This window comes from Callithrix jacchus, chromosome 15 (genome assembly GCF_049354715.1).
Source record: "Callithrix jacchus isolate 240 chromosome 15, calJac240_pri, whole genome shotgun sequence".
Lineage (NCBI taxonomy): Eukaryota > Metazoa > Chordata > Mammalia > Primates > Cebidae > Callithrix > Callithrix jacchus.
The window spans coordinates 77152031-77178161 of NC_133516.1; the positions used below are offsets into that span (position 1 = coordinate 77152031).

The following is a 26131-nucleotide window of genomic DNA, read 5'->3' on the forward strand; positions in this document are numbered from 1 at the left end:
TCTCAGTTCTACCCCTTTTAGGTGATAAAAAAGGCTAGAGGGGCTAGATTTGGATTTTTTCTTCATCCCTTTGGTTAGTTAGGCCCTGGTAGATGCCCATTCACTTAGGCTCCGGTATAATAGTTTCTATTGAGGGTAGATTTGTTAAGAAAAAGATGACTGCTTTCTTTGCTTCCTGCCAAAAGTAGAAGGGAATTTTTCTCCAATCCTTATTATGAGAACTGTAAGAAATAGAGAAAGAAATAGGAAAGGTGGCTTGCCAGTTAAGACAGATTTATTTTAGAGAAAATAAACCTGAAAGGAGCTTCTGCCTGAGTTAGGTCAGAGGCACACTCTTTTACAGACTAAGAGTTTTTAAGGATTCAGGTTGGGAGAGTTTATCAGAAGCTTGGACTGGTTCTGTGTCTCTTTGTTGTACTTGTCTGGGCGGTAGAGTTGTGTGTCTGTTTCCATATATCTTTCTGCAGCTGCAGGCATATCCCCTGAGTCTGCTTTTAGCTTCCCTGTCTTAGTGCACCTGAAGGGAAAGGAATGTGTTTATTAAGGCCCACTGTTTTACTGGGGCCCATTGTATGAGGTTAAAGTTCGCAGTTACCCAAGAGACTTTCCCCCCACCTCCCTCTGTGCCCAAGCTGTCTTATCTGTATTTTACTGTCTGCTCTTTTTGTCTGCTTGTGGTTAGAAGAGAAGTGATTTCCTTGAAATGCATAAGGCTGGAAAGCGAGCTGGAATTTAAAGTGGCGGTATTTGTCTATCAAGAACCTTGTAAGGTTCCTGCAGGTAAAATTCATAAAAGTGCGAGGGTCCCTCTAAGACTAATCTTAGCTCCCAGCTTTGTCCATAATGAGCCTCTAAAAAGTCAATTACCTTGTAAGATTTCCTACACTGGTAGTACTGGCTCCCATGAGGTTTCTGCTCTGATAAAACGTGATTCTCTGCATTCACCTTTATCTCCAATTTTGAGGGCAGCAGTTTTGCCTTATGATCTCAATTCACTAATGAAGCTAAGAGTTGATTTTCTGTTTGTTCAGCTTTTGTCCTTTGAGGATGGGAGTGACAATTTCTAACCTCCTTGCATGGTAGACTAAAAACACATTTTTTAATTTTGGGAGAAGTTGTTAGCCAGATTTGGTCTTTTAAGGTAATTTTCTATTTTAGGTAGTCTTCATTCCTTTTCATTCTTTTTTATTTTTTTCTCCTCTGATTGTGGATTTTCAAATACTTGGTCTTTGAGCTCGTGGCTTCTTTCCTTGGTTTGGTTCATTCTATTGTTGAGAGCCTCTTGTGAGTTCTTCAGTCCAGCAAATGTATTTCTGAGTTCCAAGATTTCTGTTTGAATTTTGAAAATCTCTTTGTTAAATATCTTTGACAAATTTGTGAATTGCTTTTCTGTATTATCTCGGAGATCACTGAGTTTCCTTAAAATTGCTATTTTGAATTCTTGGTCAGAGAGCTCAGAAATCACCATCAGTCACTGGATTTTTGCTTTGTCCTTTTGGGGAGGTCTTGGTTCCCTGTTTGCTCTTGCTTCTTATAGGTATATGTCTATTTCTTTTCATTGAAGGATTAATTATCTCTTCCAGTTTTCTTTGTCTGACCTGTTTTGATTCTTATTGAATATATTTGTTTAGCAAATCTTTACTGCTGGGTCGCTGTCTTTGGCTCTATGTGGCACTTTAACCCTGAGTCCGCCTCAGCTCTAGTAAATGATTAGAAAGCTGACTGTCCCAAATGGAGGAGGTCCCAAAGAGATTGTCCCAGCAGTGCAGGAAGGCTAGCTAGGTTTGCGCCCAGGACCTGTGGAGAATACCTCCTACAGCGTGGTGCTGCTGAACAGTCACTCTGATTTGGCATCTCCTTTGGCTGAGTTATAGAGCAGAATTTCTGGGGTTGGGGATGATAGTCTCACTTGGCCTGTTTGTCTCTGCCTGTCTTCAGGGATGTTTTTCCCTCTGGCAGTCACGATGCTTCCCGTGGGCTAAGGCAAGGGCAGCCTCTTGCCAAGGAACCCAAAATCATGGGAAAGCTGGTTGACCACCTTAGTATCACTTTTTCCAGCGTAAAAACTGTCAGTTGGGGAAAGATTTTCCATGTACTTGTTGCTGGACAGAATGGGAGAAAGAGCATTGCTGTTGTGGGAATTTGATCTCTTACCACTGGCTTTGGGTTTTCTGTGGGGTAGGGGAGTGAAGCCAGCTTGCTTCTGCACTGTCATTTTTATGTGAGTTATTCCAGAGTTTCCCTTTTATTTAGATGGTCCATGAATGAACATTTAAAAGCAAATAGTCATGCATTCCTTTTAATATGTTTTATAGTAATATGATGAGCAATGCAACCCATAATTTTGAGGTGTTTAAAATTTATTTTTAAAATATGTGAATAACATAGAATAGCTCAAAGCAGGTCAATACTTCCACTTAGAACAATTTGAAAAGTTGGATACGTTTCTTTCTCTCTCTCTCTCTCTGTAGATAGATAGATAGATAGATAGATGTGTATGTGTGTGCATGTGTGTATGTGTCTGTGTGTGTGTGAATTTTAAGGCACTAGAAACCTTTGGAAGCAAAACTGACAAGAGGGAGTAAAATTTCAGTGAAAGAGACTTTTCGGAGGTGAAGTGAAACTCTTTAGCTGCTTTTTCCCTGTGGACACTCACTAACACATGTGGGAAATAGTCTGAGAATTGTGGTTTGATTCAGGCAAGTACTGCTTCTAAGGACAGAGAAACCAGCAGAAGTTTTACTGATCACACAGGAAAAAAGTGACAACGTTGAAGTCTTGAATGGACTTACACATCTGACTATTTCTCCCTCAGGATATTTGTTGAATTCTAAGCTGCAGAAAGCCAAGAATTAAACCAAAAGCTTCTGAAAATAAGAACAGAAGCACCCTCTCTCTCCCAGTGCTAAGGAGACAAAGACCTACCTCGTTCTAAATTTGAAAGCTCTGGAAGACTATGTCCTAGAAAAAGGGGCAAACTAGACGTAGACTGCATTTTACTAAAATTGTAAGGAAGCATCAATCAAAATCAGTCCATGACTGGGATAAGGTAATTGTCACCCTCACCCCACATTTGCATAGCAGAGGAAAGGGTGAACTTTCTCTAACAGAATAAAATATTATCCGGAACATCTACTTTTTAAATGTATAATGAATGGCAGTCAATAGAAAAATTATAAGACATCTGTGGAGACAGGAGCATATGATCAATAACGAAGAGAAAAACAGACCCACAGGTAATCTAGACAGTCAAGTCAGCAGACAAGGTGTTAACTAAACACAGTATGTTAAAGAAAATAGAGAAAAAAGATGGAGCATTTACCAGATATTTAAAATAGATTAAAAAATCAACTGAGCACACTGCAACTGAAAAAGTGCTTTCCAAAATGAAGAACTCTGCTGGATGGGTTTCGCAGCAGGCTAGATCCATCCAGACATAGAATTTTTGAACTATCAGATGAGACAATAGAAAATAACCAAACTGCAGTTCCGAGGGAAACAAGAAGAGGAAGACATAGAACATGGCAGCTTTTTACACAGTTAAATAATTTAAAATGAATGTGACTGGAGTTTAGGAGAGGAAAGAGAATGAGACAGAAAACTTATTTGAGGAGACAATGGACACAGACTTTCCCAGACTGCTGAGCTAATGAATGATATCAGGCACAGATTCATGCGGTTCAAGAAACCTCAAGCAGAATAAATGCAAAGAAAACTACACCGAAAGGGGAAGCCCCCAGATGGCTGACTAGAGCACCAGTGTGCACTATTCCTACAGAAAACCAAGAGTGGCAAGTGAGCACCAGCTCTTCAAGCAGATGGGCTAGGAGGCCACATCGAATTCAAGGAAGCAATGGCCGCCCATGGAGAGCAGAGAGGAGAAAGGCAGGACAGCTGCCCACCTGGGATCGGCACGGAGCCAGGGTAGGCTCCCAAGTCACCTAGGGGAAAGGGTGAATGAGTGAGAGCCCCCAGGAACCCACACTTCTGCCATGGGCCTTTGCCAAGCTGGGCCCAGAAGATCCCTTTTGGCCCCCACCTGGGGCCTCTAGGCTGACTCAAAGCTGCCTAGAGTCTGGGCAGAGCTTCTGCTAAAGGCCACATGGGGCCCCGTGGGCCTCAGACCCCTGAGCACCCAGTGCCAGTTGTTGGAGCCCCACTATCAAGGGAGGCCAGGTTATCTTGTGTGCACCTAAGATAGGGGCTGCATCCATAGTGCTGAGGAGTGGACAGACTGCAAGTCCTGACTCTCTGTACCTTGCCAGGCAAGGTCCACTGGCCTAAGACCACAGCATTGCCACCCCACCCCTGCCTGAGCACTCTGGACACACAGTCCGTTTCTCCGGACTAGAACTCTCAGAAGTACCTGACAGGCCCATTGCGATTACCTCCACCACAATGCCCACCCCTGCTGCCCCCAGAACTGTCACAGGCCTCCTGCACACTGCAGCTTCCATATGGAAAGGCAGCCAGACTGTTTGCCCCTGCTGCTCTCCACTGGACAGGGCCTTCTGGCCTGGGCCTCCAGCACTGCTGCCCCACTCCCACATCATCACTTCAGTCAGTGGCAGCCCTACGTTTCTCTGGGGTGGAGCTAGAGAGTTGTCTAGAGACAACTGACAGGCTCTCTGCCATTGCTGATGGGAACAAAGAACCTGACAGCTTTTGCAGGCCCACAGAATGCTGCAGCCATTCTACAGAGATGAAGTCAGGCTGTCTTCCTCATGAGCCATGAGCCCCTGGCTTCCCTACCAGGCTTGCCCCTGGCTTGGGCCCACAGTATAGCTGCCCCGCCCCCAGCTGGTCATCTTGATTAGCACAACTCTGTGTTTCTCTGGGTGGCACTCCCAGAGGCAACTGATAGCCCTTCTGCTGCTGCCACTGCTATGATACTTCCCTTGCTGCCTCTGGGCGGGGGAGCGAACAAACACCCTGAGTGCTTTCCTTGCACCTCTAACACACTGCAGCTGCCTACAAAGGAGGCCAGACTGTCTTTCCCATGAGCCCTGTCCCCCGCTACTCTTTACCAGGCAGCTCCCAGATTGGCCCCACAGTGCAGCCACCCCAGTGCCAGCTGGTTACTCCCATTGTCCATGGCTCTGAGTTTCTCTGGGGTGAACCTCCCAGAGACAATTGACAGGTATGCTGCCATTGCTGCTGCCAAGGCCTCTATCCCTGCTGCCTACAAGCTGGGGAGGGAATAAAGCCTGGGCTCACCCCAGGGCTGCAGTGCTCAGCTCAGAAGTGCCAAGCCAAGATCTGCATCTGGCACTTGAGAAGAGAGGAGCCCACACTCTCAGAGCACTGAGAGGGTGCATGCATGAGTGAGGTGGGCTGCTGAGGGAGTAAGGCATGCCTCCTTCCACAGGGTTGGCCTGGAAAAGGTGTGGCCTTCCTATCTGCTTCACCCTCTGCCCAACGAGTCCTGCAGCCCAGAACACATAACAAAAGAAACCTGGCCACAGTGCCAGTGCTCAGAGGACACTTACCCAGGGCCCAGGAGCGCAGCAGAGCGCTCTCTCTTCACTGTGAGTAGTGCTGTAGAACAAAGCTGCAAAGCTACATACAAAGGAGCCAAACAGCCAAGGACCTATCTATGGGCCATTACTCTTAAGTGCCATCTACTAGATCATAGCCCAAATTGTAAGACCAAAAATTGTTAGATACTTAACCTGTGAAACCAAAGGCAGGAATTCACCCACAAATAAAGATCCTGCACAGAGCCTTGGCCCTCTGAAAACGTCCAGATAGGAAGCCAACTGACTATACTCAAATTATGCCACAGTTAAAGGAACAGTGATCTTCTCAGACAAGAAAGAACCAGCACAAGAACTCTGGCATTTCAAAAGCCAGAGTGTCCCCTTACCTCCAAAGGAGTCCACTCACTCCCCAGCAATGGTTCTTAACCAGCCAAAAATGGCTGAAATAACAGGCATAGAATTCAGAATCTGGATGGAAAGTGAAGTCATCCAGATTCAGAAGAAAGTTGAAATCCAATTCAAGGAATCCAAAGAATCTGGTAAAGTGATCCAAAAGCTGAAAGACAAAATAGCCACTTTAAGAAAGAACCAAACTAAACTTCTAGAGTTAAAAAATTCACTATAAGAATTTTATAATACAATCAGAAGTATTAATAATAGATAGATCAAGCTGAGGAAAGAATCTCTGAGCTCATAGTTATTTGAATTAACTCAGTCAGACAAAAGTAAAGAAAAAAAAATTTTAAACAATGAACAAAACCTCTGAGAAATATGAGATTATGTAAACAGACTCAGTAGCATTTCTGAGACAGAAGGATACAGAATGGACAAATTGGAAAATATATTTGAGGATGTAGTCCACAAAAATTTCCCTGTGATTGCCAAAGAGGTTGACATGCAAATTCAAGAAATACCAGAGAACCCTGGTAAGATACTATACAAAATTACCATCTCCAAACCACATAGTCATCAGATTCACCAAGGTCAATGCAAAACAAAAAAATCTTCAAGGCAGCTAGATAGAGGTGTCAAGTTACATACAGAGGGAACCTCAGCAGACTAGCAGCAGACCTCACAGCAGAAACCTAACAACCCAGAGGGTTTGAAGGCCTATTTTCAGCATCTTTAAAGAAAATAAATCCAACAAAGAATTCCATATCCTACCAAACTACGCTTCATAAATGAAGAAATAAAATTCTCAGATAAGCAAATATTGAGGGAATATATTTCAACTAGGCCAACTTTACACGAAGTCTTTTAAAGAGTGGTAAACATGGAAGTGAAAGAGTGATACCTTGTACCACAAAACACACGTAAGCACCTAGCCTACAGGCACTATAAAGCAATGACACAATCAAGTCTATATAACAAGCAGATAACAACATCATGACTGACACTTTTTGGAGCTGTAGCCCCACCCAAATCTCATGTCAAATTGTAATCAGCATGTTGGAGGTGGGTCCTAATGGGAGATGATTGGATTATGGGGGTGGAGTTCTCACAAATGGTTGAGCACCACCTCTTAGTACTCTTCTAGTGATAGTGAGTTATGAGATATAGTTGTTTTAAAAGTGTGTAGCACCTCTTCCACCCCTCCTGCTTGGGCATGTAAAATGTACTTGCTTCTCCTTTCACCTTCTGCCATGATTGTAAGTTTCCTGAGGCCTCCCCAGAAGCTGGGCAGATGCTGCCATGCTTCCTGTACAGACTGTGAAACTGTGAGCCAATTAAACCTCTTTTCTTTATAAATTATGCAATCTCAGACATTTCTCTACAGCAATGAAAGAATAGACTAATACAATGACAGAATACAAACCTCACATATCAGTACTAACCCTGAGTATAAATGGGCTAGATGCCCCACTTAAAAGGCATAGAGTGGCAAGATGGATAAAAAGACAAGACCAAACCATCTGCTATCTTCAAGAGATCCATCTCAAATGTAATGAAACACACAGGCTCAAAGTAAAGGGATGGAGTAAGATCTACCATACAAATGGAAAACAAAAAAGATCAGGAGTCACTATTCTTTTGTCAGATATAACAGATTTTAAACCAATAAAAATTAAGAAGGACAATATATAACGATAACGGGTACAATCCAACAAGAAAACTTAATTATCCTAAATATATATGCACCCCACATTGAGGCCCTCAGATTCATAAAATAAGTTCCCCTTGGCCTATGACAAAACTTAGACAATCACACAATAATAGTGGGAGACTTCAACACCCCATCGACAGCATTAGACAGACCACTGGGGCAGAAAACTAAGAAAGAAACTCTGGGCTTAAACTCAACACTTGACCAATTGGACCTAATAGACATCCACAGAACACTCCATCCAACTGCCACAGAATATATATTCTTCTCATCTGCACATGGATCATATTTTAATATTGACCACCTGCTTGGTCATAGGCAAGTCTTAATAAATTTTAAAGAATTGAAATCGTACCAAGCACAGTCTTGGACAATAAAAATTAGAAATCAATATTAAGAAGATATCTCAAAACTACACAAAATCATGAAAATTAAACAACTTGCTCTTAACTCCTGCATGAAAATTGAAATTGAGGCAGAAGTGAAACAAAAATTCTTTGAAATTAATGAAACTCAGGGACACAACCTACCAGAATCTCTGAGATGCAGCAAAAGCAATGTTAAGAGGAAAGTTTATAGCACTAAATGCCTTCATCAAGAAATAGAAAGATCTCAAGTTAACAAACTGACTTCACCTAAAGGAACTAGAAGAAAAGAAAAAGCCAACCCTAAAGCCAGTCAAAGAAAAGAAGTAAAAATTAAAGAACTGAATGAAATTGATATGCAAAAATCCATATAAAAGATCAATGAAACCAAGAGTTGGTTTTTCAAAAACAAACAAAAAACAAGATTGATAGACCACTAGCTGCATTCACACACACACAAAAAGATCCAAATAAGTATAATCAGAAATGACGAAGATGACATTACCACCAATCCACAGAAATTAGAAAAGATTCTCAGAGAATACTGTGAACTATATACACACAAATTAGAAAATCTAGAGAAAATGGATAAATTCCTGGAAACACACAATCTCCCAACTCTGAACCAGGAAAACACTGAAATGCTGAATAGACCAATATTGAGCTCTAAAACTGAATCAGTAATGAAAAAACTACCAACCGAAGAAAGCTCAGGATCAGATGGATTCATACAGAATTCTACCAGACAAAGAAGTACTGATACCAATCCTATTGAAAGTATTCCAAAAAATTGAAAAGGAAGGCATCCTATCTAACTTATTCCATGAAGTCAGCATCAGCCTAAGACCAAAGTCTGGCAGAGACATTAAAAAAAAACACAACAATAACAAAAAAACCTTCAGACCAATATCCCTGATGAACATAGACACAAAAATTCTCAACAAAATGCTAGCAAACCAAATCCAGCAGCACATCAAAAAGTTAATATACTATGCTCAAATGGGTTTTATTCTTGGGACACATGGCTTGTTTAACATGCACAAATCAATAAATATGATTTGCCAAATAAACAGAATTAAAAGCAAAGACTACATAATCATCTCAATAGATACAGAAAATATATTTGAGGATGTAGTCCACAAAAACGTTTCAGATAAAATTCAACATTGCTTCATGATAAAAATCCTCAACAGATGAGGCATCAAAGGAATATACTTCAAAATAATAAGAGCCATCTATGACAAACCCCAAGCCAACATCATACTGAACAGCCAAAAGCTGGAACCATTCCCCTTGAAAACTGGAACAAGACAAGGATGCCCACTGTCACCGCTCTTACTCAACATAATACTGAAAGTCCTAGCCTGCGCAATCAGGCAAGAGAAATAAATAAAAGGCATCAAAATATGAAAAGAGGAAGTCAAACTATCTCTCTCCAGCAACAATATGATTCTATATTTAGAAGAGCTCAAAGACCCCACCAAAAGGCTACTACATCTGATAAACTATTTCAGTAAGATTTCAGGACACAAAATAAATGTACAAAAATCAGTAGCATTGCTGTACACCAATAATGTACAGGCTGAGGATCGAATCAAGATACACAATCCCATTTATAGTAGCCACAAAGAAAATGAAATACCTATGAATACAGCTAATTGAGGAGGTGAAAGATATTTACAAGGAGAACTATAAAATACTATGGAAAGAAATAAGAGATTACACAAATAAATGGAAAAACATTCCATGCTCATGGATTGAGAGACATAATATTGTTAAAATGTCCACACTGTCTAAAACAATTTACAGATTCAATGCTATTCCTATGAAACTACCAACATTGTTCCTCACAGAATTAGAAAAACTATTCTAAAATTCACATGGAATCAATAAAAAGCCTGAGTAGGCAAAGCTATCCTAAGGAAAAATGACAAAGCTGGAGGCCTCACACTACCTGACTTCAAACTATTTTATCAGGTCATAGTAACCAAAACACATGGTACTGGTATAAAAACAGATACAAATATCAATGGAACAGAATAGAAGACTCTAAAAGCCACACACTTACAACCAACTGATCTTTGACAAGGCCAACAAAAACAAGCTACAGGGAAAGGACTCCCTACTCAATAAATGATGCTAGGATCACTGACTGGCCATATGCAGAAGAATGAAACTGGACTCTTTTGCCACATGCAAAAATTAACTCAAGATGGATTAAAGGTTTAAATGTAAGACCTCAACCTATAAAAATCCTAGAAGAAACCTAGGAAAAACCCTTCTTGATATGGGCTTTGGCAAAGAATTTTTGACTAAGTTCCCAAAAGCAATTGCAACAAAAACAAAAATTGACAAGTGAGACCTGATTAAACTAAAGAGTTTCTTTATGGCAAAAGAACTATTAATAGATTAGACAGACAGACAGACAATCTGTAGAATGGGAGAAAATATTTGCAAACTATGCATCAGACTAAGGTCTAATATCCAGAATGTCTAAGAATCTCAAACAAATCCACAAGCAAAAAACAAATAACTCCATTAAAAAATGGGCAAAGGACATGAATAGACACTTCCCAAAAAAAGATATACAATACAAAGCACCCAACAAAAATTTTAAAATGTTCCTAATTATTAGAGAAATACAAATTAATATCACAATGAGATGCCATCTTACTCTGGTCAGAATGGCTGTTATAAAGTCAATAAGCAACAGTGCTGGTAAGGCTATGAAGAAAAGAGAACACCTATATACTTTTGGTGGGAATGTAAATTAGCTCAGCCACTGTGGAAGTTTCTTAAAGAAAAGTTTAGAGATTTCTTAAAGAACTTAGAACTACCCTCCAACCCAGCATTCCCATTACTGGGTATATACCCAAAGGAAAATAGATCATTATATGAAAAAGACTCAAGCACTTGTATGTTCATCATTTGACTATTCATAGCAGCAATAACAGGGAATCAACCTAGGTGCCCAAGAGTGGTGGATTGCATAAATGAAATGGGGTACATATACACCATGGAATATTACACACCATAAAAAAGAGTGAAAGCCTGTTTTGCAGCAATATAGGTAGAGCTAAAAGCCATAATCCTAAGTGAATTAAGGCAGGAAAAAGAAAACAAGTTACTGCATGTTCTCGCTTGTGAGTAGGAGCTCAACTTTGAGCACACATGCACATAAAATGGGAACAACAGGCACTGTAGACTGCCAAACGTGGTAGGGGAATGGGTTGAAAAAACTCCACTGGGTACTGTGCTTACTACTTGGGTGCAATACACTCACATATCAAACCTGGACGTGCACCCCCTGTTTCTAAATTAAAAGTTGAAAAAAAAGAGAAAGCTACACCAAAACCTGAATAGGACATTTGTTCAATGTAGTTGAAGTAGTTGACACATCGATATTTTTCTTTGCTTTTCTTTTCTTTTTCTCTTCTCTTCTCTTCTCTTCCTTTTTTTCTCTTTCACTCTGCCCTTATCCAGCTTGCTTTTTTTTTTGAGACACTGTCTCACTCTGCCACCCAGGCTGGAGTGCAGTGGTAGGATCTTGGCTTACTCCAGCCTCAATCTCCCAGACTCAAGTCATTCTCCTGCCTCAGCCTCCCAAGTAGCTGGGACTACAGGCATACATCACCATGCCCAGCTAATTTGTTTGTATTTTTTGTAGAGATGGGGTCTCACTATGTTGCCCAGGCTGGTCTTGAGCTCTTGGCCTCTAGCAATCTGCCCACTTCAGCCTCCCAAAGTGCTGGGGTTGCAGTGGTGAGCCACTGGGACTGGTTCATGTCAATATTTCTTACAAGCATAGATTAAAAAATAATAATAAAGGCTGAGCACTGTGGCTCACGCCTGTAATCCCAGCACTTTGGGAGGCTGAGGCAGGTGGATCACCTGAGGTCAGGAGTTTAAGACCAGCTGGGCAACATGGTGAAACCCCATCTCTACTAAAAATAGAAAAGTTATCTGGGGTCGGTAGTGCATGCCTGTAATCCCAGCTACTCGGAAGGCTGAAGCAGGAGAAGCACTTGAGCCCAGGAGGTGGAGGTTGCAATGAGCCAAGATTGCACCATTGCACTACAACCTGGGCAACAGAGCAAGATTCCGTCTCAAAAAAAAAATAAAACCCAAACAAAACAAAACGCATACTACTCCTTGTCATGATTGGCAGCCAGAAATATATTAATAAGACAATTTTCATAATATGCTAGTCTATCTACCAAAATTCCCCAAAGATAACCAATGATTAAATATTGAATGGTTTCTTCCCAAGGTCACAGGAATGAGACAGGATCTACTATCACCATCTGTATTCAATATTGTAGTAGATAAATTATAAGCACAAAAAGGAAGTAAATGAAATGAGAGACTTCAGGATTGGAAAGAGAGAAATAAAACAATATCGTAACATGATTGTATACTTAGGAAACCATGAAGAATCTACACTATATAAAAACTTATATGTGAATCAATTAAGGTGCTGATTAATACAACATCAATGTACAAAATCAATTATATTTCTATCTGCTAACATAAAAAAGACAAACCAATTTTTAAAATGGGTCAAAGAACTCGAATAAACGTTTCTCCAAAGAAGGTATACAAATGACCAAAAAGCACATGAAAAGATGTTCAACATCCTGATTCAATAGAAAAATACAAATCAAAACCACAAGGAAATACCACTTCACAACTACTAGGTAGGTTGGCTACAGTAAAGCTTTATGTTATGTATCTTCACTATTACAATGAAAACATTTTAAAGCTATACTAAATGCAAATTTAGACAAACTGACCAAAGATTCAAAGGTAGACATATACATGTATGCTCCTTTTCAATGAAGAAGTGTCTTTTCAGTAACTAGTGCTGGGCTAACTTTATATACATATGGAAAAAAAATTCCGGACTTCTACCTTACATTGTATGCAAAAACCAATTCCAGAGGGATTGCACATCTAATGTAAAAGGCAAAACAATAAAGATCTTGAACGACAAGGACAACATCGTCATGAACTTGGAGTAGGCAAAGATTTTTAAAATAGAATACAAAAACCACTAACCGTAAAGGAAATGTTTGATAAAATGTACCATGTTAAATTTATGAACATCTGTTCATGAAAAGACATTATATGAGGATGAGAAAGGCAAGCCATAGAATTAGGGAAGATATTTTCCATACACATATCTGACAAAGAACTCACAGTCTAGATGATTTAAAAATAAAACCGGGCCGGGTGCGGTGGCTCATGCCTGTAATCCCAGCACTTTGGGAGGCCAAGGCAGGTGGACCACGAGGTTAAGAGATTGAGACCATCCTGGTCAACATGGTGAAACCCCGTCTCTACTAAAAATATAAAAAATTAGCTGGGCATGGTGGCGCGTGCCTGTAATCCCAGCTACTCAGGAGGCTGAGGCAGGAGAATTGCCTGAACCCAGGAGGCGGAGGTTGCGGTGAGCCGAGATCGCGCCATTGCACTCCAGCCTGGGTAACAAGAGCGAAATTCTGTCTCAAAAAAAAAAAAAAAAACCACCAAACTCCCTTTCAATAAGAATAAAACCACCCAATGGAAAAAATAGACAAAAGATTTGAAGAGACGATTACCACAAAAGGATATCCAAATGGCCAAGAAACATAGGAAAAGATGCTCAACTTCATTGGTCACCAGGGAATTGCAAATTAAACCCCAATGAGGCAGCTGAATTTCATTGTAGAAAAAGAGCTAAAATAAAGACACAAGCCAAGGTGGAGAGCACATGGAAGTGGAAACTGGTACAACCACTTTGGAAAACTGGTATGATCTGTTAAAGCCGAAAATTTTCATACCTATAACCCAGGAATTCCATGCTAAATACATACCTGACGGAGATGTGTGCATATGTACCATGAAGATGGTGTGCAAAAATCTTCATAGCATCCTATTTGTAATACCTTCAAACTGGTAGCTACCCAAATTCCCTTAACAGTAGAGTGAGTAAATGAACTTCAGGACATCCACATAACAAAATACTCTGCCGCAATGAGAATAAACTCAGTACAACTACATGCAACCACAAAGATAATGTTGAGGGAGAAAATCTGCAAAACACTGTATTATTCCATTTATGTAAGATGAATACATATAAAGAGGATGTGTATGTATATATATATATATATATATATATATATATATATATATACATGTTTGTGTATATATGATGACAGTGATGTGTTTGGTTTGTGAAACTCATTGAGCTACATATCTATGATTTGTGCACTTTCTGTATGTATGAAGTATACTCTGCTTTTATAAAAATTTCCTAAAAATTCTTATTTTGGCAAATGGACAATTTAAAGTAATGTATTAAGTAAATAATACATTATAGGCAGTGGCTCACACCTATAATCCCAGCACTTTGGGAGGCTGAGGCGGGTGGATCACAAGGTCAAGAGATCGAGACCATCCTGGTCAACATGGTGAAACCCCGTCTCTACTAAAAATACAAAAATTAGCTGGGCATGGTGGTGCACACCTATAGTCCCAGCTACTCGGGAGGCTGAGGCAGGAGAATTGCTTGAACCCAGGAGGCAGAGGTTGCAGTGAGCCGAGATCCTGCCATTGCACTCCAGTCTGGGTAACAACGGCGAAACTCTGTCTCAAAAAAAAATAAAATAATAATAATAATAATAATAATGGTTTAGGTTTTACAAATATGCGTGAGGTGAATGAATGACTGATCTTTAGAGAATGTGCATAATTAGCTATGCTTCATCCCACACATCTTCCTTAGTGGAACCCCATTTCACTTTCTACCACCTTCATCCTCAGGTCTACTGCCCAGCCCCCTTTTCTGTTGCAACTCAATTGGACAGCCCCTTCAACAGGGGCTCCCCTTCCTCCTTTTGTGGCTCCTGGCTCAGAGGAATAAGCCTAATCTCTAGGCTGAAAGTCATTTAAGGGTTGTGGCATCTTTCTCATGAACAAGAGTGACTTGACCAAGGCCATAGAACTGGTTAGTTACAGAAATATGCTCAAATACATCTCAAACATCTTGACAACCAGCATTCTGTTCCAGTTTGGAAGGTTTCAAAAGGGAATCCCCTAATTCTACAATCCATATCCAGCTCACCCACTGTGGCATTGAATATCCTGGCATTAGCGATCCTTTGGGTCATGTGCAGATCTTTCCCCTGGTCCCTCTTACAGGGGCAGTCTCCCCTCAGTGTCCTGCCTCCCACAGAGTCACAGAGGGGATTGGGATAGAGCAGACCAGGTACCATCAGCTGCCCTGGCTTGAACCAGCGATCTCTGCCTAGTTGTTTCCTTATTCCTTCCCCAGGTCCTTCCAACCATCCTACTGCCATGAAGATTGCAGTGATTGGGCAGAGCCTGTTTGGCCAGGAAGTTTACTGCCACCTGAGGAAGGAGGGCCACGAAGTGGTGGGTGTGTTCACTGTTCCAGACAAGGATGGGAAGGCTGACCCATTGGGTGAGTGAGACGCCCACAACAGGGAAGCCGATGGAGGGCGGCCGGCTTGCCCAGGCCGAGGGGAAGCAGTGGGTGGGAGGCTGAGAGCCAAAGTCTTTGGGGCCTCTGCCCTGGCTGGGAGGCAGCCATAAGCGGTCTACCTTGAATCCTGCTCCAGTGCCAACTGGCTGGTGGGCTTTGTTGGAATAAAGTGATGATCCCCTCCCCACCTGATTATGGGGTGGCATTAGTGTCCTGGAAGAGGGCTGTAGAGAAGCCCTGCCTGGTCCCAGGTCCCACACAGAGCTTCTCTGAGGCAGCATCCATGCTTGGGAAGGGCTCCATGTTCTGAACTGGGGGTCTATGTTCTGAAAGGTGGGCATGAATGGCATCACCATTGCTGGGGCTGCTGTCAAAACACACAGTACTCTACTCACCTGGCAGGGAGAGACCCGATCACGAAGGTGGTTTTCCCAGGGCTAGGCTTCTACATTGTACTCTGGATGTGCTGACCCCTGCAATTTCCCCAAATGTGGGAGAATCGACTGCATAATTTGTGGTAATGGGGAACTGCACTTGCACTCTCCCCTGGCATTTTAATTTTTTTAAAGAAAAGAAAAGAAACACAGAGTACTGAGCCTACCCTGGGAGTTTCTGATTCAGAATGAGGTGCAGTCTAAAATTTTTATCCTCTGACAAGTACCTGGGGGTTACTGGTGTCTCTGGTACAAGAAGGAGCACAGTTTGAGAATCACAGGTCTGGACCACTGCCTTTGAGCTGGGAACCTCAGCAGGCAGGATGCAGGGGCCTCCGCTTGGATGAACAGACCCTCTAGGAACACTGACTGGTCCTTCTCAGACCTGATGGAGATAGGCTGTGGGGCAGGGCTTAAGGATAGAAGGCCAGGATTAGGAAAGGGGGCTTGTAGGCCTGGCCAGGCACAGAAGTATGGTTTGTTAAGGAATAGCCAGCCTCCCTTAATGGAGAAGCTGCAGCCTGACCCTAGAATCAGCTCCAGCACCCACCATCCCATGCCAGTCAGGCTTCAGTCTTGGATATGGCCAAAAGTGAACCATGACATATCCTGACCCCACCACAGCCTGGGTCCTACACCCAGCCGCTAAGTGACCACTCACAGCAGTTGCTGACCCTGGACCAAGAGCAAGCGTGGCTGGGTCTCCTACTTGACCTTGCTCTCAGATGTCCTGCAGCAATATTTCATTGGTCACTGTGAGACAGCTTTTGCAAGTGCAGTCCAATTTGCTGACATCACATTCCACCCTCCCTCAAAACCACCAGACACCAGGGCAGAGTGACAGAAAAGGAGGCCAAAGAGGAGGGCCAGTCTAGTCAGGGGCAAAACATCACACCAGAGGCTCTAACAGAGAACTGAATACAAGGAAGTGTTCCTTGGGTATTGAAGAGTGGAAGGCAGAGAGCCTGAAGTTATCGGGGACAGTGACTGCAAGAAGCAGCTGCCCACTCTAAGGCTGAGATGAAGGAGGAAGCTTTAACTACAAAAACTTGGGAGCTTGGGCCTGTAATCCAGGCCTTTGAGGAGGGTGTGCTGGTGACTGGGCAGGAGGAGGGGCCCCTGCAGGCTGTACCTGGGCCTCTGGGGTGTGTGTGTGTGTGTGTGTGTATGTGCGTATGCGTATACACGTGTGTACATATTGAGGCTAGTTCTGCAGATGACGGAAAAACTGATTTAGCCATTACTCTGGGAAGGAATGACTGTGGCTGGGATGAAGAAGCTGGGCCGGGGGAGGCTCATAGGACAGGAACCCACTAGACAAAAAGGAGTGAGGATGCCCTTGTCGCCTTTCTTCCCCATCTTCCTTCCTCAGGAAACAGCTGACAAAGCAGAAATGCCATTAGCAGGGGGCCAGTCCCCATCAAAGAGAGAGCAGTAGAGGGGCCAGGAGACAAAAGCTCAGTGATGGGGATGGCAAGGCCTCAGGAGAGGAGCAAGGGTAGAGGTCAGCCATCTGGGGTCTGGAAGAGGAAGGCACTCAGAGATCCTGGGGTTCAGCAGAAGTCAGAGTGCAGCCAGGGCAGTCCCCAGAGCCTCATGCTTGGCCGATGCGTCCCGTCTGTGTTGTCTGATGGAACCTGGCTGGGGTGGGGGTGAGAGGGCAGGCCCATTAACTGCTCTGCAGGGAAGGCACAGGTGGCCATGTGTAGGTGGGTGATAGAGAGGGGCCATTTCTTATCCACCGTCCCACAGGTCTGCAAGCTGAGAAGGATGGAGTGCCAGTATTCAAGTTCGCCCGGTGGCGTGCAAAAGGACAGGTTTTGCCTGATGTGGTGGCAAAATACCAGGCTTTGGGGGCCGAGCTCAATGTCCTGCCCTTCTGCAGCCAGTTCATCCCTATGGAGATCATCAATGCCCCCCGGCACGGCTCTATCATATATCACCCGTCACTGCTCCCCAGGCACCGAGGGGCCTCAGCCATCAACTGGTGAGATGGAGCAAAAACACATATAGGGCTTACATGTCCCTCCATCAGCTCTGACTTGTTGCTCTCCATTAGTCCAAAGCATTTCTAGGGCTGCAGAGTGGGTATCACTCAGGTGCCTGTCCTGTGCTGCCAGATGTCAGCCACAGAACAGGCTGTGCAAGGTTATCAATGAGAGAAGGCTCTAGAGCACTGGAAGCCGGTGTTGCTAAGCACTATGCATTCCCACAGTTATCTGAGAAGCTGGCACTGTCAGTGTTCCCATCCCCCAGCTGGGATAGGGAGGGCACCAGGAGGACAGGGGCCAGGACCCAGCTGGGCTGGGGGTCCTACAACCTCCACTACTGCTGCTCTAGGCAGCGCAGTATGTAGAAAGAGATAAAGATGGAGCAAAGGATGGCCTCCACAAGGTAGTCTGAGGTGACAGAAGTCCCAAGAAGACAACACATGGGTTGACAAGGTATATTTGAGTTGAGGAAAGAGAGTGGATTCGTAGTCAGACTGATTGGTTGGAATTCATGCTCTCTGATCTTTGTTGGTGTTACTTCACTTTTCTGGGCCTTAGTTACCCTATCTGTAAACCGAGTGTACCATACCTGTTATCTCTGCTGTGAGGACTCAGTTACGTAAGGCATATAGGGCTTTTAGCACAATTCCTGGCCCATGGTTGGCATCAATACATACTGTTTTCCTTCTTCCATTTCCTGCTGGAACTGGTGTCACTCCTCCCCCTGGGGAGAGAGGGCTTCCTGAAGGGTGGTGGGGCCATGGGACTGCACCCAGGGCATCCTCTGTGGCCCTTCATTGAGGACTTCGGGTTTCACTCTTTTGCTTCCTAGGACCCTCATTCACGGAGATAAGAAAGGGGGATTTTCCATCTTCTGGGCAGATGATGGTCTGGACACCGGGGACCTTCTGCTGCAGAAGGAGTGCGAGGTGCTGCCGGATGACACCGTGAGCACGCTGTACAACCGCTTCCTCTTCCCAGAAGGCATCAAAGGGATGGTGAGGGCCTGGAGCCTCCCTGCCCTGCCCACCCCGATGCACCCTCAAGCACCCTCCCTAGAACCAGCCCATTGCTCCTGGAGGCCAGGAATCTGTTTCCCAAATTCAGGATTCTAGAGGGAGAGAGCTCTCACTTCAACGTTTCTGAGGCAGGATTAGGACAAACAGTGTATTGTATTAGGAGGAACTCTTGCTCACAACGCACAGAACCCAACTCAAAAAGCATTTGGCAAAAGAGGACATTTTGGGGCCCATTTAATAGACAAGGCTAAAGGCAGGGATGGGGTCATGCCCTACTCAATCCAAGAGCTTCAGCCATGATGTCATTAGGATTCTATTTCTCTCCCCTTCTTGACTCACTGATTCTGCTTTTTTCTGTGTGATTAGCTTCATTCTCAGTTTGGCTGCCCTGAATTAGAGGTAAGATAGCCACTGTAGCTCAAGGATTCTAAGTCTTGATTCCAGGAAAAGAGAAATGCTCTTCCATCAATCACAAATCAGGGGAGATTCTGACTGTCCAGTTTTTGGGTCTTGTGATCCTCATCAGCCAATCAACGGCTGGGGTGATGGAATGTTCTGATAAAACACTCTTTCTCCTGGAATTCATCAATCACAAATCAGGGAAGATTCTGATTGGCCAGTTTTGGGGTCATGTGATCCTCATGAACCAATCACTGGCTGGGCGATGTAGTGCTCTGATAGGCTGCCTCAGTCACATACTTCCTGCTGCAGCAAGCTGAGAAGGCTGTGCCCTGTGGTCACATGGCCTGAGTGGCAAGGTGGCTCAGCTACCCTGGCAGGTGGCACTGCTCAGAGGCAGGGTGGCAGACCATGGGCCTGAGCCAACAGCTGGGGTGGGGGGGGTGGGGAGTGGGGAGTGGGGAGTGGGGAATCCTATCTGAGGGCTGCTGCCCCTGCCCGAGAGCAGGCTGTCTGGCAGGGCCGGAGACAAAGGTGCTGTCCACCAGGGGACAGGAGGGATGGAGACCCTGGGGAGCCCTCGCTTTTTGGGAGCAGTAGGAAGGGCAGCCCCAGCGTCCACTGTCGCCTTGTCCTCAGCTCCTGGCCATTGCCTTTTATTTTTTAGTTATGTTAAACTTGTCTTTGGCACAGACGGACCAGCTCACAAAAGTAGTGAGCAAAGTAAACTTGCTGGAGATTTAGTGGGACAGAGAAGGGGCTTACCTGTGCTTTCCATGGCAAGCAACTCAAATACTCCTTGAAGCTGCACTGTCCAACAAGGCAGCCACTGGTCACATGCAGCTATTAAATTAATTAAAATGAATTATACTGAAAAATTCAGTTCCCCAGTCTCAGCCACATTCCAAGTCCTCTGGCTACCGTGTCGGACCGTGCAGACTTAGAACTTGTTCATCACCATAGATGGCTCCATCTGACAGCCCTGCCTCAGGTGCTCTGACACCCATCACTTCCCATTTTTGGCACCTCCTAGTCTCTTCCCTTAGGTTCTTGCTCATGTGGACCCAGGCTCCTTGGCTCTCCTCCTTCTCCCCTGATTCCTTTCCCACCACTTTCCTCTTTCCTGTCACAGAGAAACTACTTCCTGCTTTATCTCTGACCTCCAAACTTGCACCTTTGAGCCCACCACAGGGCTCAGGATTCACTCTCCTTACAAGGCAGAGAAGGCTTAGACAGCTACATGGACATCTGTGTCTGTGTTATACCTGCAGGGCTTTACAGTTTATATAATCTGCTAAGATCTCAGAAGATGTGAGATCTATGTAATCTACGCCTTTGCCAGGTAGAGAGGGCGGGTCTGTGTCCCTTGTGCAGCAGGAGTTGGGTTTACACTGACTCCCTTGTTCATGTGACAGGCGTTTCTTGGGTACCTACTGTGTGCCAGGCAAGTCTGTTCAGTCTGGGGAAGGGTCCAGGCTTAGTGTGGGGCCCTGGGGCTGGGAGGGAGGCAAGGTCCTCCTGATGGGGATGGCAACCCACTGGATCTCCCCAGGTGCAGGCAGTGAGGCTGATCGCTGAGGGCAAAGCCCCCAGACTCCCTCAGCCTGAGGAAGGAGCCACCTATGAGGGGATTCAGAAGAAGGAGACTGCCAAGGTGAGTGCTGGGTTCTTCCCCACCCCAAGCCTGCCTGTGAGCAGACTGGGGATGTAGAGGGTAGCCTGAGGAGGCTGGGGTTCAGCGTGGATGGTGTAGGTTGTAATTCTTCGAGGCCAGAAGAGAGGGAAGCCCAGGTCAGGGATGTGTGAAGAGAGCTGTGGAGGACGAGGCCTGTGGCACCTGGGAGGTTAGGGAACAGGGTCCATTTCAGGTTCTTTCCTGTTCCTCTGTAGGAGGAATGGGCATGCAAAGCCCACAGGTAGGGAAAAGATCAGGATTTAGGGGGTAAAATGTCAGCTATAGTGCAAGCAGTCTCCAAGATGAGACAGTGCAGGTCTCTGGAGCAGTAGCCTGTTGGGAGCCTCAGAGGCCTGTGGGCTGTGTCTCAGCTCATGAGGATGGGGTGCTGTGTGGAGACTTACAGGAGTCCTGCCACTGAGGAAAGGTGGGTGGGGCCCTATAGGACAGGTCTGAGCACATTGTGCTGGGGCTTCTGTGTAGGGTCTTAGCCATCTTGACAGCAGCAGAACATTATCTTCCCCAAACCATTCTGCAGTCTGCCCAGCCCATGAGAGACTGAGGGTCAGAGAGCACCCAGAACTGGGCACACCAGCTCAGGGACTCCAGCAAGTGTCTAAGAGGAAGCTGATGTTACTGGCTCTCTCACAAGAGCTTGGTCCACTATCCAGATGTCATCATGGTGGGAGGGGAGTGAGGAGAGACCAGCTGAGCACACGCACCTTGCTACCCACAGATCAACTGGGACCAGCCGGCAGAGGCCATTCACAACTGGATCCGTGGTAACGACAAGGTGCCAGGAGCCTGGACAGAGGCCTGTGAACAGGTGTGTCCCTGCATGGCTGGAATCCAGCCAGGTGCATTGGTGTATCCCACTGACCATAAAACTATCATGTATGTTTGGACTGGTTGGTATAATAAATAGCTACTACCCTGGCCCCTATTCCCACTGGGTACCGCCTAACCATCCCAGCCTTTCCCCGGGAATGAGAGACCTATCCGGCCTCCAGTAGCTAAAGTATAGGTGTCCTTCATAGCTGGAGGCCTCCAGGCCCTTGTAGAGCCCCTGGGACCCAGCTGTATTGGTTGAGTCTCACCATTGGCTTGCAGAGACCCCAGGCCCAGTGCTGACTCTGACTTGGCCTCAGGCAGGGTGGGGCAGCACATTCAGGGCCAGGCATGGGCAGGCCAGATGCTGAATATGGGGAGCCTTGGGGGTCACAGGCTCTAGTGAGGCATCAGGGATGGCAAGACTGCATATGGTGGTCTTTGTGCAAACCTCTAGGGCTATCTTATTCCCCACACAGTCTCATACTGTCCAGACCCCTGACCCCCAGCCAACTGCCTGGACTGTGGCTGGAAGCCTCTCTGCTGTCCTCACCAATGCAGAGCCCTTTGTACTAGCAAATATATCTTCTGATCAAAGGGACCACTGCTTGGCAGCACCCTGAGGGCAGGTGGCCTCTCTCCATAATGCCTGGAGCACATTTCCCCTAGTCTGTGCACCTGATGTCTGAGGCCATGGGCCAAGGAGAAGGGTCTTATGGGGTACATGAGGTTGAGGCAGCCCTGCCATCAGCTCTCTGAGGCCACTGAGGCTCCTCCACGTCCTGTTTGTGCCCCAGGAGGAAGGGCTTCAGAGGTCACATGGGCTTTGAGCTGGTTCCCAGGTTTCAGCTGCCCCTGGTCCCCCCTCCAGCCCTGCTCAGCCCTGCCTTGGCTGCTGGCTTCAGGGGCTTCTTCTCACCCACTGTCTTTTGCTTTTTCTTCCCTTGACAGAAACTGACATTTTTCAACTCAACACTGAGCACTTCAGGCCTGGTGCCTGAGGGAGATACTTTGCCTATTCCAGGAGCCCATCGGCCAGGGGTGGTCACCAAAGCGGGACTCATCCTCTTTGGGAATGATGACAGAATGGTAAGGGTTGTGAGTCACTTGCTTTCTCAAGGCTACCCATGCTCCTGTCCTTGGGCTCAAGCCTCACAGGAAGACCCTAGGCTCCTCTGGAGAAAATGGAAAAAACCAGACCCAGGAGGGAACACTGAGCCTGCTCTGTCCCTGATTGCCTGGCTGGCCCCAAGCATAGGCTGTCCAAGGCAGTTTACCCACTTCTCTGTTCTGGGAAACTGGGTTTCCTGCCCTTCCTGGCCAGGCACCGTGTCCAGGCTGAGTGCCCTGTGTGAGTGTCAGGCGACCCAGAATCAGAGAGAATGCCTCCCAGGGAGCCTGGGCTCAGGGCCTCTCTGGTCTATCAGAGTATCTAAGTACCTCTGGGTGTGGGGTCATTAAGCCTCTGTGCCTCAGCTCCCATCTCTTTGAATGGGGATGCCATGGTGACTTAGCAGAGCCTTGGAAGCCATGCCAGCCACCTGCTCTTGTTATTAGCAGACTATAAATTACGGTACCAGCAAACACTGATGGAGCACCTTTTATGCCAGAACAATTTATACGCATTAAATTTAATCTGCCCAACAACACCATGAGATATGTACAAATATTATATCCTTACAGGGGAGAAAACAGATTTAAATAACTTGCCCAGGATCACTCAAGCTAGCCTGTGGCAGAGCTGGGATTCAAACTTTGAAATCCTGGCTCCAAAGCCCTGATGCTGGTGTTGGCCGTGGTAGCGCCCTGTTAATATGCACTCTACTACCCCTTCTCACATGAGCAGCCGGGGATAGGGAGAGGGCAGGTGGGGTCTTCCCGCACTGACAGGGTCTGGACAAACCCCATGGGCACGGTATCCCTAGCCGTGTTGCTGTATCCTGCCAGCTGGAGTGAGGCGTGGCAGTGTGGGGTCTGGCCTTCGCTAGCTCTTGGTGTCCAGTCTGCTGTGCTCCCCTGTCGGAGGGTCTAGGCTGCTGTCGATGTCTCCAGTGTAGTGTTTTGATTGATATATGCAGTTGCAAGAGAATATCTGTCTGAGGGAATGTTCCAGAAAATCATGCCAGGCAGTAAGGGCAGAGGACAGCAAAGCAAAAGTAAAGGTTCAGGAGAAGTCTAGCCTGGTGCTGCTCTCAGGATGGGCTTTGGAGTATTAACTGCACCCTCCAATTATACCTGCCTGTCCCCACCTCCGGCAGCCTTTGATTTCAGCAGTTCCGATGTTGGGTAGAGGACCCACCAGGCATAGTCCCTTGGCCTCTCTGTGTTCAGGAGCTCTTATCCATCCACAGCAAGCAAGAAGGGGACAGTCCAGGCTACTGGCATCCAGCCACAGGGGTCTGCGCAGGGCACCCACAGCGTCTGCCCAGAGACCAGCAAAGACAGCAATGCAAAGAAGGCAACTGTCTAAGAAGAAGCTTAGTTACCAGCTCTCACAAGAGCTTGGTCCACTGTCCAGAGGTGTTCAGGGTGGGAGGGAGTGAGGAGAGACCAGCTGAGCACACACACGCTGCTCCCCACAGATCTACCCAGAAGACCCTGGGTTGAAACATCTTTCAGGCACTCCCTGTGGGGTCTGGCTGGGCTTTAGCTTGCGGAAAGTTCCAGAACCTCTTCAAAAGGCAGTGGGGCGAGGGTCAGGCCAGGAGGCCAGCTCCAGTTCTGCCAGAGCATGCATAGAGGGTGCCATTCTTACATAGCCACTCTTAACGCATAGAGACATGCACCCACCCATGAGCTTATCCATAACTCTTTTATTACACATGTTTTTTCTCTGGCCCCTAACAAAGGCATTTGTTAAAAAACTATTGATAAACAAGCAGGCCCCAAACAATTCAAACATGTTATTAAATACAATAAATCTGAGGCAGACACTCACATCTGGCAGCCAGAATCCCCTTAAACTGATGGCAGGATACAGGCTCTACCTGGGACCAGCTTGAAGAGCAGCTGTCTTGAAGCTGTAGACGGCAGGGGCGGCCAGACTCTTTCAGCCTCTCCTCTTCCCACCTCTGTGTCCCAGATAGACATCTGGTGATGTTCTCCAGGTGCTTCTGTGGCGGTTCTGGGAGCTACTGGGTGATTGCAGGATTAGTTGTTTTTCTCAGTTGACTTTCTATGTGGTGCCTGAATAACTTTTTCCTTTTTTGATCCCCAGGAATCCTTTTTTATAGAAGTAATAAAGTCATTATACTTAAAAACAAAGTGAAAGGGTGGTGGGGGTGGGTGATGGAAAATGGAGCAGCTGGGGGCGGCACGAGCTTTGCAGTTTGTGTACCTGTAATGGTGGCCTCCCCACTCTGGACTCCTCATTACAAACCTGGGACTCCCTGCTCCATCCTCATCTGGAGGTCGGAGACAAGGCTGGAGTGCCCAGCACAGCACCCGGTGCTGAAGTCCTTCCTCACTGTCTCAAGTCTGACCCCAGGAACTGTGAAATCCTTCCTTTTGCAGCTGCTGGTGAAGAACATTCAGCTGGAGGATGGCAAAATGATCCCAGCCTCAAACTTCTTTAAGGGGGAAGGCAGCAGTGCCCTTGAGCTGACGGAGGTGGAGCTGGCTATTGCGGAGGCTGTGCGGGTAAGAGACAGCTCCAGGGCTGCCATCCAGCTGGACAGGTGTGCAGTGCACATGTGCTCTGCAAATCACACTCCCCAGAGTTGGCAGTGCCCGCCTCTGAGGGTGTCTGCATTGGCCCCAGGTGCAGTGTTGGTTCTGTCTTGTCTTGGAGCTTTCTGTTGTCTTCTTGCTCCTCCTTCCTCTGCAACTGGAGCCCTGGGATCTGGCCAATTCAGTCTGACTCTTCTAAGGGCTCATTGTCAACAGTTAACAAGTGAAACAGAAGCTCCTGGAATATTTCAAAGAGTCAGGTGTCAAACTCATGTCCCTGTGATTAGAATGTAAGCACTACAGCCTTCCATAATGGCCGTGCCAGAGGCAGCATCCCGGGCTGTGACCAGCACAGGCTGCCCATGAGGCACACCTGGGCTCCAGTCCAGCTTTGCCCAAGTGTGATGTTGTAGGGAGCTTTCCTCTCTGAAACTCAGTCTTCTCAACTTGAATTTCCATCCATGCTCACTGCCTGGAATTTGTTCTTGACTCTTCCTGTTCCCTCCCACTGTATTCTTCTCCCCTGGATGGAGAGTAAAGATCTGCAGGAAGACCTTCAAGAGAGAAGGAACAAGGCCCGAACAGGGCAGAGGCCTCCCTGTGTTCAGGAAGCCGCCATGGGAGGGCACTGGAGCTGGAGCCCAGGGGGTGTGGGGTAGTGTCAGCCGGACACAGCTGGGG

At 45.9% G+C, this 26131-nt stretch overlaps 1 protein-coding gene and 1 non-coding gene across 6 annotated transcripts in view; both read left to right on the top strand.

The window, feature by feature from the left end:
* The window catches only part of ALDH1L1 (aldehyde dehydrogenase 1 family member L1), a 105383-nt gene that overhangs the window by 33636 nt on the left and 45616 nt on the right, over window positions 1-26131 (top strand). For 4 of the 5 annotated variants that reach the window (XM_078351880.1, XM_035273944.3, XM_078351879.1 and 1 more), the window contains 7 exons: window positions 15265-15414; window positions 17622-17856; window positions 18693-18858; window positions 20831-20932; window positions 21690-21779; window positions 22733-22870; window positions 25295-25420. In XM_078351880.1, coding sequence (XP_078208006.1) covers window positions 15288-15414; window positions 17622-17856; window positions 18693-18858; window positions 20831-20932; window positions 21690-21779; window positions 22733-22870; window positions 25295-25420 — 984 coding nt within the window. In that variant the 5' untranslated portion in view covers window positions 15265-15287. The remainder of the gene's footprint in view (window positions 1-15264; window positions 15415-17621; window positions 17857-18692; window positions 18859-20830; window positions 20933-21689; window positions 21780-22732; window positions 22871-25294; window positions 25421-26131) is intronic. The other variant, XM_078351881.1, reaches the window with a different exon arrangement.
* Window positions 15823-15984, top strand: LOC118148238 (U1 spliceosomal RNA). Its single transcript, XR_004735001.2, has one exon. It is a non-coding gene; the product is annotated as a U1 spliceosomal RNA (small nuclear RNA).